Source organism: Gigantopelta aegis, chromosome 6, assembly GCF_016097555.1.
Source record: "Gigantopelta aegis isolate Gae_Host chromosome 6, Gae_host_genome, whole genome shotgun sequence".
Lineage (NCBI taxonomy): Eukaryota > Metazoa > Mollusca > Gastropoda > Neomphalida > Peltospiridae > Gigantopelta > Gigantopelta aegis.
This window is the reverse complement of record NC_054704.1, coordinates 101,089,396-101,106,678: the sequence shown is the minus strand read 5'-3', so window position 1 is coordinate 101,106,678 and position 17,283 is coordinate 101,089,396. Positions and strand designations below refer to the sequence as shown.

The 17,283-nt window shown below is 30.6% G+C and overlaps 1 protein-coding gene across 4 annotated transcripts in view; it reads right to left on the bottom strand.

The window, feature by feature from the left end:
• The window catches only part of LOC121374151, a 75,752-nt gene that overhangs the window by 19,587 nt on the left and 38,882 nt on the right, over nucleotides 1–17,283 (bottom strand). For 2 of the 4 annotated variants that reach the window (XM_041501119.1, XM_041501116.1), the window contains exons 8-12: nucleotides 16,572–16,861; nucleotides 14,604–14,644; nucleotides 2,173–2,379; nucleotides 1,007–1,226; nucleotides 305–415 (exon numbers count right to left, since the gene is read on the bottom strand). In XM_041501119.1, the coding sequence (XP_041357053.1) occupies nucleotides 305–415; nucleotides 1,007–1,226; nucleotides 2,173–2,379; nucleotides 14,604–14,644; nucleotides 16,572–16,861 (869 nt within the window). The remainder of the gene's footprint in view (nucleotides 1–304; nucleotides 416–1,006; nucleotides 1,227–2,172; nucleotides 2,380–14,603; nucleotides 14,645–16,571; nucleotides 16,862–17,283) is intronic. The other 2 variants (XM_041501117.1, XM_041501118.1) reach the window with 2 other exon arrangements.

The window sequence follows — 17,283 nt, the reverse complement described above, 5'->3', positions numbered from 1 at the left end:
ATGTTTATGTTAATAATACAACATTTAATTTAAAAAGTCTTCATTTAATGTTTAATTTTTAGCTCAATCATTAGAGAATTGATACATTTGGACGCAGTGATACATCAGAAAAAAGCAGAAGTAATTTGGAAGCCATAGAAGTCACTAATTAGTTACTGTATAATGCTAGCCTTATAATGTGAAACCTCTTCAACATTTAGTGATCTAGATTAATTACTGTTTCTGTGATTAGCCTAAAAGCATTATTCTATGAATATTATGCGGTACACTAGCACACTACAGTAAGGTGGAAACATGTACACACCTGTGGCGCCAAGTTGTACAGATCTCGGTTAGTGGCAGCAATGGTGGCCTGCGACTGTGCTGGGGCATCTCGCATGTGGACAATCCTGTAGTACAGCTCGCTGTCAGCATACTGAAAAGAAAGAGAAAAAGGACTTTCTACTCATATACAGTCTGTACTGGATTTTATTTAATGCAAACCATCGTTCAGTTCATGTGTCGGTTATCCAACTTTAAATTCATGTGTATTGCCAATTGATTACTTAGTGAACAATTCTATTGTAAAATTAAGAGTTACAACTTCAGGGTCATCAGAACTTTATTTGGAATGTAAATATAATTCATGTAACTGAACGATGGGTTACCTAGGTAAAACTCATGTGAACTGAGTTCTGGTTGCATAAGATTTTGAAATATTGCCCCTTGATATGGATGTCTATATCGGTACCAGTATATTGGGGTTTTTTCCCATTTCTATAAGATAAAAACTCAAAAGCTTAATTTGTATTACCATTTTTTTTGGTAAAAATTCTAATTGTTGCAAAAATAACATTTACAAACATTCAGCATAAAATGTTCCTACACTCAACAAAATTAAATAATTTTATTCCCTAATACCTAGTTATAAAGATCATCTTACTGGACCAACTGTTCCAAATACACATCTGAGTTTTTCTTAAAGTAATTTATTTCTATAAAACCTGGACCTAAAACCTCATCTTACCTGTGCAACTGTATTGAGTTCAGCAAAAGAAATGAACGGCTTGATGGGCACATTGCGGAAAGGTATCTTGTATCTGCCCGCAATGAGCCTGTCGCCCTGGTCGAAGAGTGGGATCTTGGTCCAGGCCCGCGTGATCAGTCGCTGGGTGTCGTGCTCAGAGGCCGGGCCACCCTGAACCTGCAGCTCCACCACAATACCCAGATCGGGCTGCGCGGGGCATCTGGAGTGGGATCAAATATAACTTTCACATTTAGAAACAAATACAGACAAATGTCGTTATCTTGACTTCACCACAATACCCAGATTGGGCTGTGCGGGGCATCTGGAGTGGGATCAAATAGAACTTTCACATTTAAAAACAAATACAGACAAATGTCGTTATCTTGACTTCACCACAATACCCAGATTGGACTGTGCGGGGCATCTGGAGGGGCATCTGGAGTGGGATCAAATAGAACTTTCACTTCACCAAAAACAAATACAGACAAATGTCGTTATCTTGACTTCACCACAACCAACCCAGATTGGGCTGGAGTGCGGGACATCTTGAAGTTTAAAAACAAATAGACAAACTTTCTTGAATCACCAGAAAACCCAAAATGTGTGTTTCTGGGTTAGAACGATTTAAAAACAAAACTAGAGGACATTGGTTTATCAATCATCGGCTATTTGGTAATAGAACATTTTGACATATAGTATAACCCAGATTGGGCTGTAGAAAGGAAAACTGCTACATGTGTGTTTTTTTAACGACCATTAGTAGGGATCATTTATATGTATTATCACTTGAAATCAAATATGGTCAAATGTTATTATATTGATCTGTGTTACCTTACAAAAAACATTATATTGTGAGGCGAAGAAATTATCTGATAGCATGTTAACCAAAAATATATATTTATCTAGAAGAAGAGATATCATGAGATGGCTGGCTTGGTTCTTTCAGCAATGAGATAACACAGTTTGACTGAAGTCTGTAGTTACATGTATGTACTGTGATACTACAAATAAAACCATTGTTGAAGTTATTAATCATTAAATCATCACACAATTTAATAGTCTGAATTTACAGTCAAATCAGCTTAATTACTTTTATAATCTGGCCCTGTGCTTATAAAACTTTTAATAATAAAGTGCTAATATTAAATATTAAAAGTTATAGTTACGCTGGCACTGGCTGTCGAGCTCCAATGACCGCATTGCCGATGCTGTGGTAGACATTCTGTCGCGTGGACGGCTCTGTGTACACCATTGGCAGATACGTAGGCTCACCCATCTTCGCCGAGCTGCTGTGAAGTCCAACGATGAGACGAATGGCTGTGATTCTCGGATCCAAGTTGAGGACAAAGTCGTAGAAGATCACAAATCCCGTACTGATAAAAACAATCAAACACACAAACATGCAGGCACTGGTCTCATTCAACAAGAAATCATGATGGAATTGTCTTCTTCACAGTCAGTATAACACATTAGGAACATTTTGCAGTACAAGTTTATCATTTCTTTTGACAAGACTGAATTCTGTAAATCTCAATAATTACAAAGCAATGAATGGTTTGCCAATCTCTAAAACATAATCTGCCAATCTTTAAACAATTATTGGCCTGAAAAAATCCTAAAGCAGAATAATTAACTATATTCTGAGAGATCCTAATAGCTTCATTTGTAAATTTGTTTAAGCCTCTGGAGTTTTTGTCCCCAAATTATAAAATACCAGTTTTTAAGCACTTTGACAACATCCCAAAGAAGACCTTTGAAACACTTTGTATTGTAAATATTTTTGAAGAGGCCTTAATATAGGCGTACACCAGTTGGCTGTTTTGCTTGTTACGAACTGTGATTTGCCAGTCCCTCATACAGTACTTTTGCTTTGCAGTATTGTATGTGTCAATTTTAAAAATGACTCAATCCAGTTATAAATAGATTCATTTGAGGTACGGTAAATGGGGATCTCAAAAGGATCACCCTCGGTAAGGTAATAACAAAGAAAAAACAACACATATGTAATCTATAAAGCTTTATTGAAATGTGAAGGCGAAACACAATGTGAAATAGTAATTACATATATTTAGCTAAAAATTAATTGAACTAAAACATGTCAATATATATCAGATAGAGTAATGTACAATCAACTTTGTTAAATTTATTGCAAACTATACATACCCTGTACATACTACAATGACTAACAGAAATTACAAACTGTCAATAGGATTCCAAATTTTAGAAAACATTCCATAGCTACACAAATTTAAGCTATATTAAAATATTAAATATATTTATTGTCCTTGTAAAATAATATATATATTGTGAATTTTAGAATATTACGGTACTGTTAAAAACAGATTTATAATAATATCTACAACAAAGGTATGCCAAATGAATTAATAAGTAGACTTAAATATTATTACACTATTACAACTACAACTACACAAGATTAACATATATTTAAACCAGAATGACATTTATGCCCATAAAAATATATACATTATAAACCCTGGACTGAGTGCATCCTTGCATGAATATTTTCTCCCTCTCAACCCATGCATGTACATGTAGGTATACTTAGAAGAAAATGCTTATTATAATGATGTTTAAAATAAAATGGAATTTGTTTAAGATTTGTAAAATATAGGTAAAATCAGGTGTTGTATATTTTCCTTATAAATATTTAAAAACCATACAGAACAAGCACGGCAGTGGTGGGATGGGTGGTCTCTAGCCCCACCAAATATTCTGAATAACAAAATATTATTGGTAGTAAATATTAAGAGAGATGAATTTTACTTGCAGAAAGCAGGAAATTGAATTTCAGGACATTTAGTTTACAAAATTTTATGGAGGAGCGACCCCCTAGAAACTTTGCTTTGCATCCTCAATCTCAGTCAGCCCCTCCCAATGTCTACTTGCTTCTACCTGCCTGCAAAATGTTTTTAATGGTACTATTTTGTTGAAAAAGAAACTAATTTGTTAAAGCTTCAACCAAATTTCATGGCTATAGTTCATTTGACATTGAACTTGATGAAAATGTTTAAGAAAATGCACACAATGAAGAACTTAATCAAGAATTTACAATGAAAAATACATTGTTTATCTTAAAATCAATCAAAGATAACAACATATAGACTACATTGTAAAACAGTGTTTCTTACTAAAGAACATAGCAGATATCAAATAATTTGTCTATCAACAACAGTATTCAGTGTTTCTAAATATAACTAATATATATTGAACAACGAAAGAAACAAATATTTTAAGATATATAAATTTTCATGATGAAATTAATTCAGTAAATAAGCTCTAAAAAATGGGCCAAAAGTGTTCACAAAACATTGATAACAGTACTGTAATAGACAAAACTTAATTATATAGGATTCAAAATCAATTATTTTAAATAAACTAAACTAAATTAATAATCCTATTGCTGTTGTTGTTTAGAAGACACTGATGCCATTCAGTAGACACTGATGCCATTCAGTAGACACTGATGCCTGGCTTACACATTAAAGCCACTTAGGCAAACATGTCATATTAAAATACTTAACTTATGTTATTTATTGTGATTTTAATTTATATACTAGAGAGTAGTCATGACTGGTTCATTAGCCAGATGTTATTAGATTTGATAACTGAAAAGGTATAAATTTGTAGATATATTTATGAAACCATACAGTGTAAACACTGAAACATTTCTTTTTGTTAGCTTACAATATATTAATAAAATAATGAACATGAATTGCAAAACTTTAAACATAAATGGCATGGTCACCTCTGTATATTTCTATATATTATAGAAAATTTCTTTAAAAATCCAAAACAAAAATAAATTTACAGGTTTAAAAAAGGATATATGTTTTAGACATGAGAACCTATGCCAAATGTGACCTCCAAAATATGCATAAATTAATTCATGTCCTGTAAATTGGTTGGCCAGTCAAGTCGCCTGTATGTGCCTGGATCAATGTTGGTGTATGACCTTATGGGCTGCAGTGGGGGCAACATTGAACTGAAAATATAAATTTAGTTTTTGATACAATGTTCCTTTAATAACATTTACTTTTAATTTTAAAAAAAAAGAGAAAAAATATTTATCTAAACAAATAATAAAGCAATAATGCTCTAAGCTCAATAAATAATAGCTAGAATAACAATAATGCAAAGCACAGGCATAACCCTGTGCTTATAAGCTTTTAGTCTTGACTCTGGTCATGTCTTGCAGGCGTGTGATGACATTCATCATTTCACTTTGTTTGTTTATACTTAATTAGTTTCAAGCACGCACACACCTCAATTATCTGGCCTGTTTGTCCATGACAGTTGGTTAGTGGTTAGTTGTTTGGTTAGGTGCTAGTGGTTAGTGAGAAAGAAGTTGGTGTAGTGGTCTTACTCACTCTGGTTGAGAACCAGTACCGGGACGTGAACCCAGTACCTATCAGCCTTAACTCTGGTGGCTAACCACACTACCACCAAGACTGTTTGAGATTTGAGTCTAGACTAAAGGTTTATAAGCATGGGCTCTGGTATATCTGTATGCTACTAGCTGATACTCCAATGCACAACACACTCAGGTAAGAATTGTAGACCAATCATGGCCTCGGTGTGTTAGTAAATCTATGTTGCTGTATTCTTTGAGCGGTTGAAGAGGGGGCAGATGAGAGCTGAAATTTAAAAATATGATATAATAAACACTTCTGGCAAAAAGGGAACATACTTTGAAGTTTGATTTTGGCAAAAACTGTAAGTTACATTTTTTGCAATGGAATACACAGTTAGAAAGGAACATCAACAGACATTTGTAAGAATAACAAAAATGTCAGTTTATATACTGTTCCATTATACACATTTAATAACAATATGAATTTTTTCTTGGGTTATATTTATCAGTCCTAAACCCCCGAAACAATAAAGATTTTAAATATAAATCCACATTTTTTTAATGAATAAAATAGTTCAAAATGTATAAATGGCTCACATACATGTATATATACTGGTATCTGGCTTCACAACAAATTGTAAATATATGCATGTACCAGTAGTGTAGACAATATGTAGATCTACAAGTAGCATGTCAGATAACTTATGTATGTCATGTCTGTGTAACATATATATAATTTATCCATATATTTTATTCTTAGTTTTAAAACAGTCCATTTTATAGCATGTAGTTAAGTTTTATGTACAGACAACTAAAATATATTAGTACTTATATGTTTTCTTTTTAATTGTGTCCTAATAGTGTTAATTATGACAAACAACATGTATTAACCATAATAATGTTACTTCAAAATGATACAAGCACTAACAGGATATATGTTAGTATATGTAGTTGGTTTTAACTTTGGATTAAACAGTGTTAATTTGGACATACTGGTACTATAATTATTTTCATTAAAATGCTGGCTAATAACTTGATTATTATTATTATATACTAAGATATTTGACTAAAAGCCCTTCAATTAAATTTTACATATATATGCAGATACATAAATCAGCTACTATGAGAAATTTATTTTCAAAAAGACAATAAAAACTATAATTATCTAAAACTTAAGTTTATAATCTGTCTCATAATTTACACATTTGTTTAAAATTATTTGTATGCTCTCTCTCTGTCTCTCTCTCTGTCTCTGTCTCTCTCTCTCTCTCTCTGTCCCTCTCTCATATTTGTAAAATAAGAACTGCTTTTTATTGTCCAATTATCCAGATATATTCTAATTATTGCAGTTCACTACTGAAATGATTTCTGCATTAATACTTTTTCACATTCATAGCATGTTAATGAAGTCATGAACTCAAATGGTATTTATTCTTATTACTGGGTGAATATGAGTAAAATCAAATACTTCACTACACCACTAAACATACTAGTATTCCATTTTAAAATCAAACGTTTTGTTATTAAAAATAAACTATCTATAAAGCATTAAATATGGCTGAAAAAACTAGACAACTGTCAAATATAGAACATACAAGTTGATACAACATGCATTCTGTTATTGTTAATATAATTTTTTTGTGTAAGAAAATTAAAGTATTTGTATATTGTCGTTAGCATTTATTTATAGTTAAAACAGTCTAAATACAAGTATTTGAAATCCATAGATATAGATCATATCAAATATGTTTTAAATTCACCAACACCATGCAGCAAACAATATTGAATTTAGCCTTTTGATTTCATTGTCAAATCTTTTATAAAAATGATTTATTATTATTATATCTTATTCGTATATCATATATTATTTATTTTGTAAGCAACATTTGTATTTAAATTTCAAATAGATTATTATATAATTCATCCAGATAAAATTTGTAGAATAAAATTCAAACTCAGAATGAAATGTTTTGGGCAATGTAAGAAGTTTAATATACCTTGACTGTAATCAAACAATATCAGAGGAAAACACTTTTGCATCTTCTGCAACTATAAATAAAGGAATATGTAAGCACAAATTTAAGTTTAACATGATTGCAATTTTCATGTGTCAGATGGGCCTAGATCATGCTATTTTATGGCAGTTTTATTTTTTTGTATTTTTTCTAAACAATAATGATTATTATTTTAAATAGGTATTAATTCAATGCCTAACAAAATGGAAATTATGACAAAATTAAATACTGGCTGCACACAGAAATTAATCTATCTAAATTGCCAGTAAAGTACCAATGGCGATGTTGAAGCAATGCCATTAACTACTTCTTTAATACCCGTGGTAAGTACGACTTCCATCAGGAGCATGAAAGTGAAAACTGAAAGTGAAATGTCATAGTACAAAAATGAATGGACTACCAATGATAAAAACATATTTAAAAATAGTTGAATTTTGAGGTAGGCAATAAATTAGGAATGAATAACATTATAAAAGAGTTAACATATGTTTTGATTAATCACTTTTGTATATAAATTATAATGGTTTAATATTATGGTAATCAATAGCATGTGTGTATAATTATGACTATTGTTATCTACGTTCACACCAACTAAAGTATGAGTAATAAATTCCACAGATTTCATTTTTGTTAAACTGACATGTATGAAATATTTAATTTGTCCTGGAAAATGTGGTATCTTAATTTGTATTTTTATATCTAAATCAACAATATGTATTGTCAAACAAAATCCAAAATGAAGGCAACTTTACTATAACAACTTGAGTAAGTAAAATTTAAAACAAAATCCTTAAATTGGAATAATACTGGTGCAACATTTATTACAAGTGACACCATAATAATTTTCGGCTTTGTATTACAAAACATTTATGGCTCAGTAGTATTTTGTGCATTTCACCAAAATGTATTTATTATTCTTATACAATGTATATATTATGCAGCAATACATTGTTCCAGCTTATTACTAATCAAACAGAAAACAACTACACACGTATATTAATTTTGCAGTCATACTTTAAAATCTGTCAAATAACTTTAAATTTAACCCAAATATGTTTATTCAGTCAAATAATCTTAACAACTTTTCTATTTCATAATCCAGTAACATTTTCAAAGGATGTTAATATAATTCAGCTAACTCAAAAGTGTTATACAAAAATGGTTCAAATCAACATGTCTATCATGAGAATTAAATAGTCTTATTCAAAATGATAATTTACACCCCACAATAGAAATATAATTAATGCAATATGTAAGTTTTATTACACATGTATACATTATACAATATGTATAACTAGCATAATACACATACTAAAATGTTTAGCTTACTGCACTCTTAAGTCTAATATTTTTATCGAAATATGTGAAATTTGATTTTAAAAAACTACTTGTTGAATGAATACTGGTTCAGTATTAACATAGTACATGTACTAAAGACTATTAATAACAAAGCATAAAAATATCAGTAAGCTATGTATGTCATAACACTATTTAATATACATGTAATAAATAATTTTATAAGTTGTTCAGTAATAAATCACAGTAAGTATGTTTGATAATTTCTGTATTATAACTGTTGATAACAGAACTACTGTATGCCAGCTCTACAAAGCAGGGCTAGAAAGAGTGGAAGCCGTCTATACTAGGTGAAGTAAACTACGGTAGGTTATAGAATGTGTTTCACAGGTATATTCAGTAACTATGTTTCTCAAATACCAGGCCTCTGACAGTTGAACATTAGGCTAAACCGTTTATGAGTTATTCAAAAGCAAATGGTGGTAACCCATTTCATGTTTTAATAACCTGTCATAACCACGTAAATGATGTCCTAAATTTAAATGAAAAATAAGTTTGGTAAATCTAAGAGTTGTAAAAGTGACATACAAATGAAACTATTGTTCTTATAATATTCACTGGCTTGAATATGTCTGTTCACAAATCATTGAGCTCTACCCTAGGTAAAATACATTATAAAATGTTATTTCATAAATATATTCATTAAATGTCTAGTTTTCTTAAATACATTTGTACCCAGAATGTATACTTCAATTAACATTTCTGGTTTAATTTTGCAATATTATTACATGCTATATACTGTGTTCTTAATTTGTACATTATTATTATAAACCATGTTGTATGTCATCATTTGTTTATAGTATTAAATATACCATTTTATTAACTCCATGTAAAACTGTTGGTTGATACAAACTACTTTATCAACAAGTCATCACTGACCATGGATCCAGGATCAGACAAATTCATCAAGACATCTGAAGTTAATTATTATGACCACTGGCTAATTAGCTTGACCATTATAAACCATCAACCAGGGTAGAATGGACATTGGCACAATAGTGGTTGATTCTATGAAACTCTATCTAGTGCCTCGTCTATTGGAGGACTGCCAATCTCAAGATCTTTCACTGGACAATACAGCCTTCTCACACTGCCACAGAGGACTGCCACTCCCAGACTAGTTTACTAATCAAAACTAGCACAGAACAGAGCTCATTGGAATACATACAGCTGTGATGACATGCACTCATGAATCACTGTCAAAATAGTGATGATTTCAGGTGTTCGTGAAAAGTGAGCATACCCTGCTGATATACCCAACATGAGTACTGCAATAACAGCCACCAAGTCCGTCAAGAAAACCATGTTTCCAAATTAAACCATCAAGACCATGCATGGCCACAAGAAACAATCACCTACATGTACCATGGATGTACAGAGATAAGGAATGTGGAGGTGAGTGGGAAGAAGTTGAAAGAGAGAATGCCATCAAGACCATGCATGGCCACAAGAAACAATCATCTACATGTACAATGGATGTAGAGATAAGGAATGTGGAGGTGGGTGGGAAGAAGTTGAAAGAGAGAATGCCATCAGAAAAGGAATACAAAATGGATTTCAAAACTCAAATGGGGTTAGAAAACAACAAAAATCATAATTATACTAATGGTTTCAAGACTAAACCATTTATGAGGATATAACATTAAAAACAATTTGGCAGGTGGATCATACTGTTGCATTTCAAATTACAATTATGCTCTTTGGTGGAATTGGCCTTTTCAAAAAATAAATTTCATGAAAATCTTTATGTGATGCTAGTTTTAATAATTCATATTTTAATACAATCACAAACAATTGTTTTATTAAATTAAGAAAAAATACATATATGCTGATTGTCATACGTTAAGCAACACATTTGCTTCAAACTACTTCAAGTTTTGAAAAAGCCTTTCTAACCTGAAAGAGATTAACAACAACTGATTCTTTTTATTCTTTTTATCTTCACGGAAATATGAAAATTGTTCAAAATGAGTGTATGGATACTTCTGTTTTTCATCCTCTAAATTTTAAATAGAAAAATATATTATTTCTTTCAGTCATTGCAAAAATTAAAATCAGAATATTTTGGCTCGTTTAACAGAATCACATATAAAATATTATCCAGCTGGTTTACTGAACTTATGACTGTAACAACATACATATGTATATACAAATAAAAACAGGGATCTATCCAGGATTGTTCACCAGTGTCTCATGTCTGATGGGATTTGGAACATTAGTGCGAGTTAATCATACTTGAGATATGTTTTCAGTACAATGCAGTACACCACTGTTAAATTAATGTATTACAACAGACATCATTATATATATATATAAATATATGGAATTTTTGGCATAGAAATGAGGAAGTTTCAGTGCCACTTTGTTTTGGGAAGGGGTCTATGTTCAGACCCACAGAACGCCTGGATAAATCCCTGGAAAACACTGTGACACTTACTCTGTTTATTTAGTGAGATCGAGGTTTGGCTCGAACTCTGTGACTTTACGGTGTTGAGTCGACACCCATGTGTGCATGTATGGCCTAGGTGTCGGTTGCAGTTCACTCCATGGTTCTGTTGGGTCCAATCCAGTCTCGACTGGTTCTACTCGATGACTGAAAACCGGCAGTGTGAGGTCTAGTTTACTTCCATAAAGAAACGCCAACATTCCCATCTTGGATTAATCGCGACCATATATGGTTTGTTTATTCTTTTGAATGTTCAATGTGACTTGCGATCATAATAATAATCATTTCATTTTAGAATAATCGCGACCATATATGGTTTGTTTATTCTCTTGTTTGTCTAAGAAACTACAATGTGATTTGCAATCATAGTAATAATTGTGTCATGTTAGAAATAAAGTATTCTTGACTGTCTTGGAATAATCGCGACCATATATGGTTTGTTTATTCTCTTGTTTGTCTAAGAAACTACAATGTGATTTGCAATCATAGTAATAATTGTGTCATGTTAGAAATAAAGTATTCTTGACTGTCTTGGAATAATCGCGACCATACATGGTTTCTTTATTCTGTTGGATGTCCAAAAAACTACAAAGTCACTTGTGATCTTAATAATAACCATTTCATGTTAGAAAAAACATTCTGGTTATAATTTTCATGTTATTTTTTAATTCGGCATGAGATACTAGATATGTGTACCATGAGATAACAGAACATTCTTGTAAATTTGTTATTTTAAAAATGAGGCAAATTGAATAATTTAATGTGTGTATGCATGTATATATATATATATATATATATATATATATATATATATATATATATATATATATATATATATATATATATTGACACCCTTTAAACTGGACAACCATGGGACCAAGTAAACAAGAGGCCTATCAGCTTAAAGAGTTCCGCTTTTGTCAGTAGTAGATAATTCATTAATTTGTAAAGACCACCTAATGTTAAATTTATATTTAAATTTCTAAAATATTTCTCTATTAATTTGTGAGGACTGGCCAAGACAATTATAGTACCAAGTTTCAGAACTATTTGATCAAAACTCTAGCGGAAGATAAATTGTCAATGTTAAATTTCTATTTAAACTTTTTAAATTTAATAAAAATTAAAAACGTCCAAATTTCCAAAATATATCTCTATTAGTTTGTGAAGACTGATCCTCAGAATACTTATACTAAGTTTGAGAACCATCCAATCAACACTCAAGGAGAAGATAGAGTTTTAAATTTTCAATATTAAATTTCTATTTAAAATGTTTAATTTACTGGGTAATACAAATTGACAAATTCAAAATCTCCAAAATATCTCTCTATTAGTTTGTGAAGACTGCCCTAGCAGTACCATCCGATCAGAACTCTAAACAAGATAGACTTTTAAATGTTCAATATTAAATTTGTATTCAAAATTCTTTAAATTTAATAACAATTATAAAATTCGAAATTTCCAAAAATATACTTATGTTAGTTTGTGAAAATTGCACCTGAGAATACTTATACTAAGTTTCAGAACTATTCAATCAAAACTCTAGACGAAGACAATGTTAAATTTCTATTTAAAATGTTTAAAATATCTCTCTAATAGTTTGTGAAGTCTGCCCCATAGAATCATAATACCAAGTTGTAGAACTATCCAATCAAAACTCTAGCAGAAGAAAAAGACTTTTAATTTTTCAATGTTAAATTTTGATTTTAAATTTTAATAAAAATTAATAAAAATTCAAAAATTCAAAATTTCCAAAATATATCTTTATCAGTTTTATCCTTTCAAAACTCTAAAAGAAGATCGACTTTCAAATTTTCAATGTTAAAATTGTATTTTTTTATTTTTTTAAAATTTAATAATAATTAAAACAAATTCTAAAAAGTTCCATTTTAAAGGGCATCTGGTTTAGAGAGGTTAGTTCTGTACTGATATTTAAAAAGGGACCATAAAAAAGGTCCAGTTTTGATGGAATTCCAGTTTACAGAGGGTTTCATTTGATTTTTGAGGGGTTTCACTGTACAGTAAAGTACCCTTATAATGAACTGCAAGGGACCAGACACAACGGTTCATTATAGCAGTAGTTCATTATATACATTTGCAGAAATTAGCAGTCTTCATTCAGTAAGTTGGCCATTTTGGATTTTTCAAATTTAAACACAAGAATTAGTTGGGGTTTTGTTTTAATATTTCATTTATTATCACCAATATCAGTGCAGTCATTTTGGACACATTGCTGTTAATACTACCGAGTGATAAGATACAAATTAGATACCGGTAACAAATTATGATCGGTTCACTGTGTCTACACTAATTTACACTGAAATTCATTATTTTCACTAACACAGTGGTTCGTTTTAACAGTTAACTCGCTATACATAGTTAAAATTTATTAATATAGGGGGGAAAAAACGGGACTTTAAAATCAGTTTGTTCTAACTGGTAGTTTGTTGTAAGTGTGTTCATTCTAAAAGTACTTTACTGTATATATATATATATATATATTATAATAGAATGGCAAATAGAAACTGGCAAACCATTAGCTTTGAAATGTTTGACTAAACAACAATATGCACTTTGATGAACAAACTAAAGCACACACATTAAGACAACATACAGTAAGATTTCTAATTAAATCATGAGGCTTTAGTAACATATAAATTAAACTAGTATATAAATTATGCATATATAGAGAAAGAAAGGCAGAGTCAACTAAAAAGCTGAGATGTTTTACTTTTTTTTTTACAATTGCCATTATATTTATAAAGTAGTGCTTGTATATTGTAAACATTTAAAAGATTACCCAATGTCTTCATGTTTTTATAATGCAACCTAACCATAGAAGATAACTGTTAATTTTTTTCTTTTAATTTTTTATCTTCAGATGTATATAAAATACTTAACATGTATTATTTTCTGATTTTTATGAGTCATTATTAAATTTATCCAAAATCAGAATCCATAAAAATGTACATACTATTGTATTTGATTGGGAAATACAAATATTTTTACATACGCATTTTGACTTTGTTGTTGCAGACAGTTTTATACTTTTAATAAGTACATTCATATACTGAATGTGCATAGACCTACATACTTTTGTGATTTTCATTTTTATATGCTTTTATGTGAATCTAATATTAACATACATATATTATTGAAATAAATAGTATCCTGCAAAATAATGTTTTTTCCTCCACACAACTATAAAAAAAAAAATATATATATATATATATATATTAAGTAAATAAAATTAAGTTATGAAAGCAGTGACTACAGAAAGAAGTAATTTAAAATGAAATGTTACACCGACTGTTCTTTAATATATATTAAATAACCACCTAACCCTAGTTTTAATGTTTCTGTTAAAACAGACAACATGACAATAAAGCGTTAAATCTTTATACTCACTACTGATCATATGGCTGCATGTTGTCAGCCTGAACAACTCTCTGAAATTAATGTGAAGGCATTTTTGAAACATCACAAAAATATATGTACCAAAAACAATAATTTTGTTTTTAAAAATGTGTTCTTTTTAATTATAAAAATTAATGTAAAATTGCTGTTCAGATTAAGCATTAACATTTAGTTGCACATAACTTTATATTGTATAACATTAAGATAATTGTATAACTTTTATAGACAGACATACTTTTAAAGACTTTAAAGATATTCACATCTGCACTTTTATTTAGCTTTAAAATCTAACAATACTCATAGAGTAATAGATTTTATTTTTAAGCTTTCTAACGAAAATAAAGAATAACTATTAATAACATGACAAGCTAACAATATTTTTTTTTTTTTTTTTTAAATAATTAAATGTAGTAATTACTTCAATTTGTTTAAGTAAAAATATATAATAATTCATTTTAAATTATATTACGTACAATTATGTATTAAAGGCATAGTAGCACAGTCAGTTGATACACTAAATGACTCAACAAAATATTAACTGAAAATAAATATAGACATTCAAGTTTTCCTTAAAAGTACATGTACTTTATTCAACCAGTTACCTAAATGTCATATTTCATTTGCTAAACGTAATTGTGCATAATTGAATTACAGCAACATAGCCATAAATGAGAAGAAAAAAAAAAAATCAGTTCATTTTCACTAACATTAGACATTGAAAATGTTTGTGTTATTTTGTGTCAATATACACATAGTGTACATTTCAAGTCACAAAAAATTGCACAGGGCATTGGTAACAATTTTTCTGCCATAGATCAACGAAAATGTATTGGATGGTACCAAAATAATATTTAGTGCCACAAATTAATATAATTTAGACCAAAAGCAAACCTTGTAATCCATGATACTATGCCTTTAATATATGCTTTGTAAAACTTGCAGCATATATAATCTTGTGCAACAGCAGTGACTCTGAGGATCTTCTTTCCAATGCATGGTACCACACATACGTACATACATATATACATATACATGTACATACATACAAATGTATACATGTATATACGTATATCAGTATTTCAAGAACAGAAATAGCTAATACCCACCTTTTAAAAGACTCTCTGTGAGTGAAAATTACAAACATGGCTAAACAATATATAAGGTATATGTGCAGGCTTGCATGTGAGTGCAATCAAATTGGATAGCTTAATATGTAGCTAAGCAGGTAGTTTAATATCATATGATGACTTGATTGAAACATGACTCCATGCAGGGATGAAAACAACATTGGACAAAAAAATACACCAGACTTTGCAGAGTCTAGGAAAGTAAGGAATTACTGTTTCAAATCTCTTTGACCAACCAGATAGCACAGTTAAAATATCAACCTCTGCAATAATGTTTTACCCATTTAAACTACTGTAAGCAAATATAAACTGCACAATTCACTTTAGCTAAATCTACAAGTGCCTTCAGCTGGTGAAAATACAAACATTCCCACACCTTACCAGACATAATTGATATAAATATCATTCTTGGTGATTAATTCAAATGAAGAATATTTACAATCATAAAAATAAATAAATTAATTACAGTCTTAGTCATTTAACATTCTTTTATGAATTCACTTTTTTTTTAATTTACAAGAATTGCTATTTAAACCAAAACATTTATCATGAATCTTTTTCCAACAATGACAAAAAGATGTAAATGTTTATTTCATGAATGCATTAGTTTTTAAAATTAATATTATATCTCAGTATTAAATATATAATTCCCAAACAAATATTGTTTTTTACAAGTACCAAATCAGTATCTAATTTTGATTGTTTTTTCCTTGAACTATAAACTACATTCATCATTTACTTTAAATTTAAGAATTTCTTGTAGCACTCACATCCATTAATTAGACCGTGGGACTAGTCTAAGTGAACGATGCGTGAGAAATTTGAGACATACCGTACTCACAGGAACCACTTGTACCTGAGGTTGAGATGGAGGTGGAGGTGGTGGAGGTGGTGGTGGTGGTGGTGCTGCTGCTTGTACCAGTACCTGAGGTGCGGGTGCGGGTGCAGGCGCAGGCGCAGGCGCGTGTTCCTGCTGGATGATGATCCGCGCGGGCTCGCGGTCGAAGTCGCGGATTCGGTAGAGGTAGGCCTCTCCTCTCATACGTTCGATCTCTTTCTGCAGATTGTTCATCCTACACTGGTGATCCTGCTGCAGACGGCGGATCTCACGCTCCAGCTCATCTATAAGTAAATCCCTCTCAGATTCTAGTCCATTTATAACATTCTACGTGCCAAAGAGTAAATCCTTCAGATTCTAGTCCATTTATAACATTCTACTTGCCAAGGAGTAAATTCCTCTCAGATTCTAGTCCATTTATAACATTCTACGTGCCAAGGAGTAAATCCCTCTCAGATTCTAGTCCATTTATAACATTCTACATGCCAAGGAGTAAATCCGTCTCAGATTCTAGTCCATTTATAACACATTCTACATGCCAAGGAGTAAATCCGTCTCAGATTCTAGTCCATTTATAACATTCTACGTGCCAAGGAGTAAATCTGTCTCAGATTCTAGTCCATTTATAACATTCTACGTGCCAAGGAGTAAATCCCTCTCAGATTCTAGTCCATTTATAACATTCTATGTGCCAAGGAGTAAATCC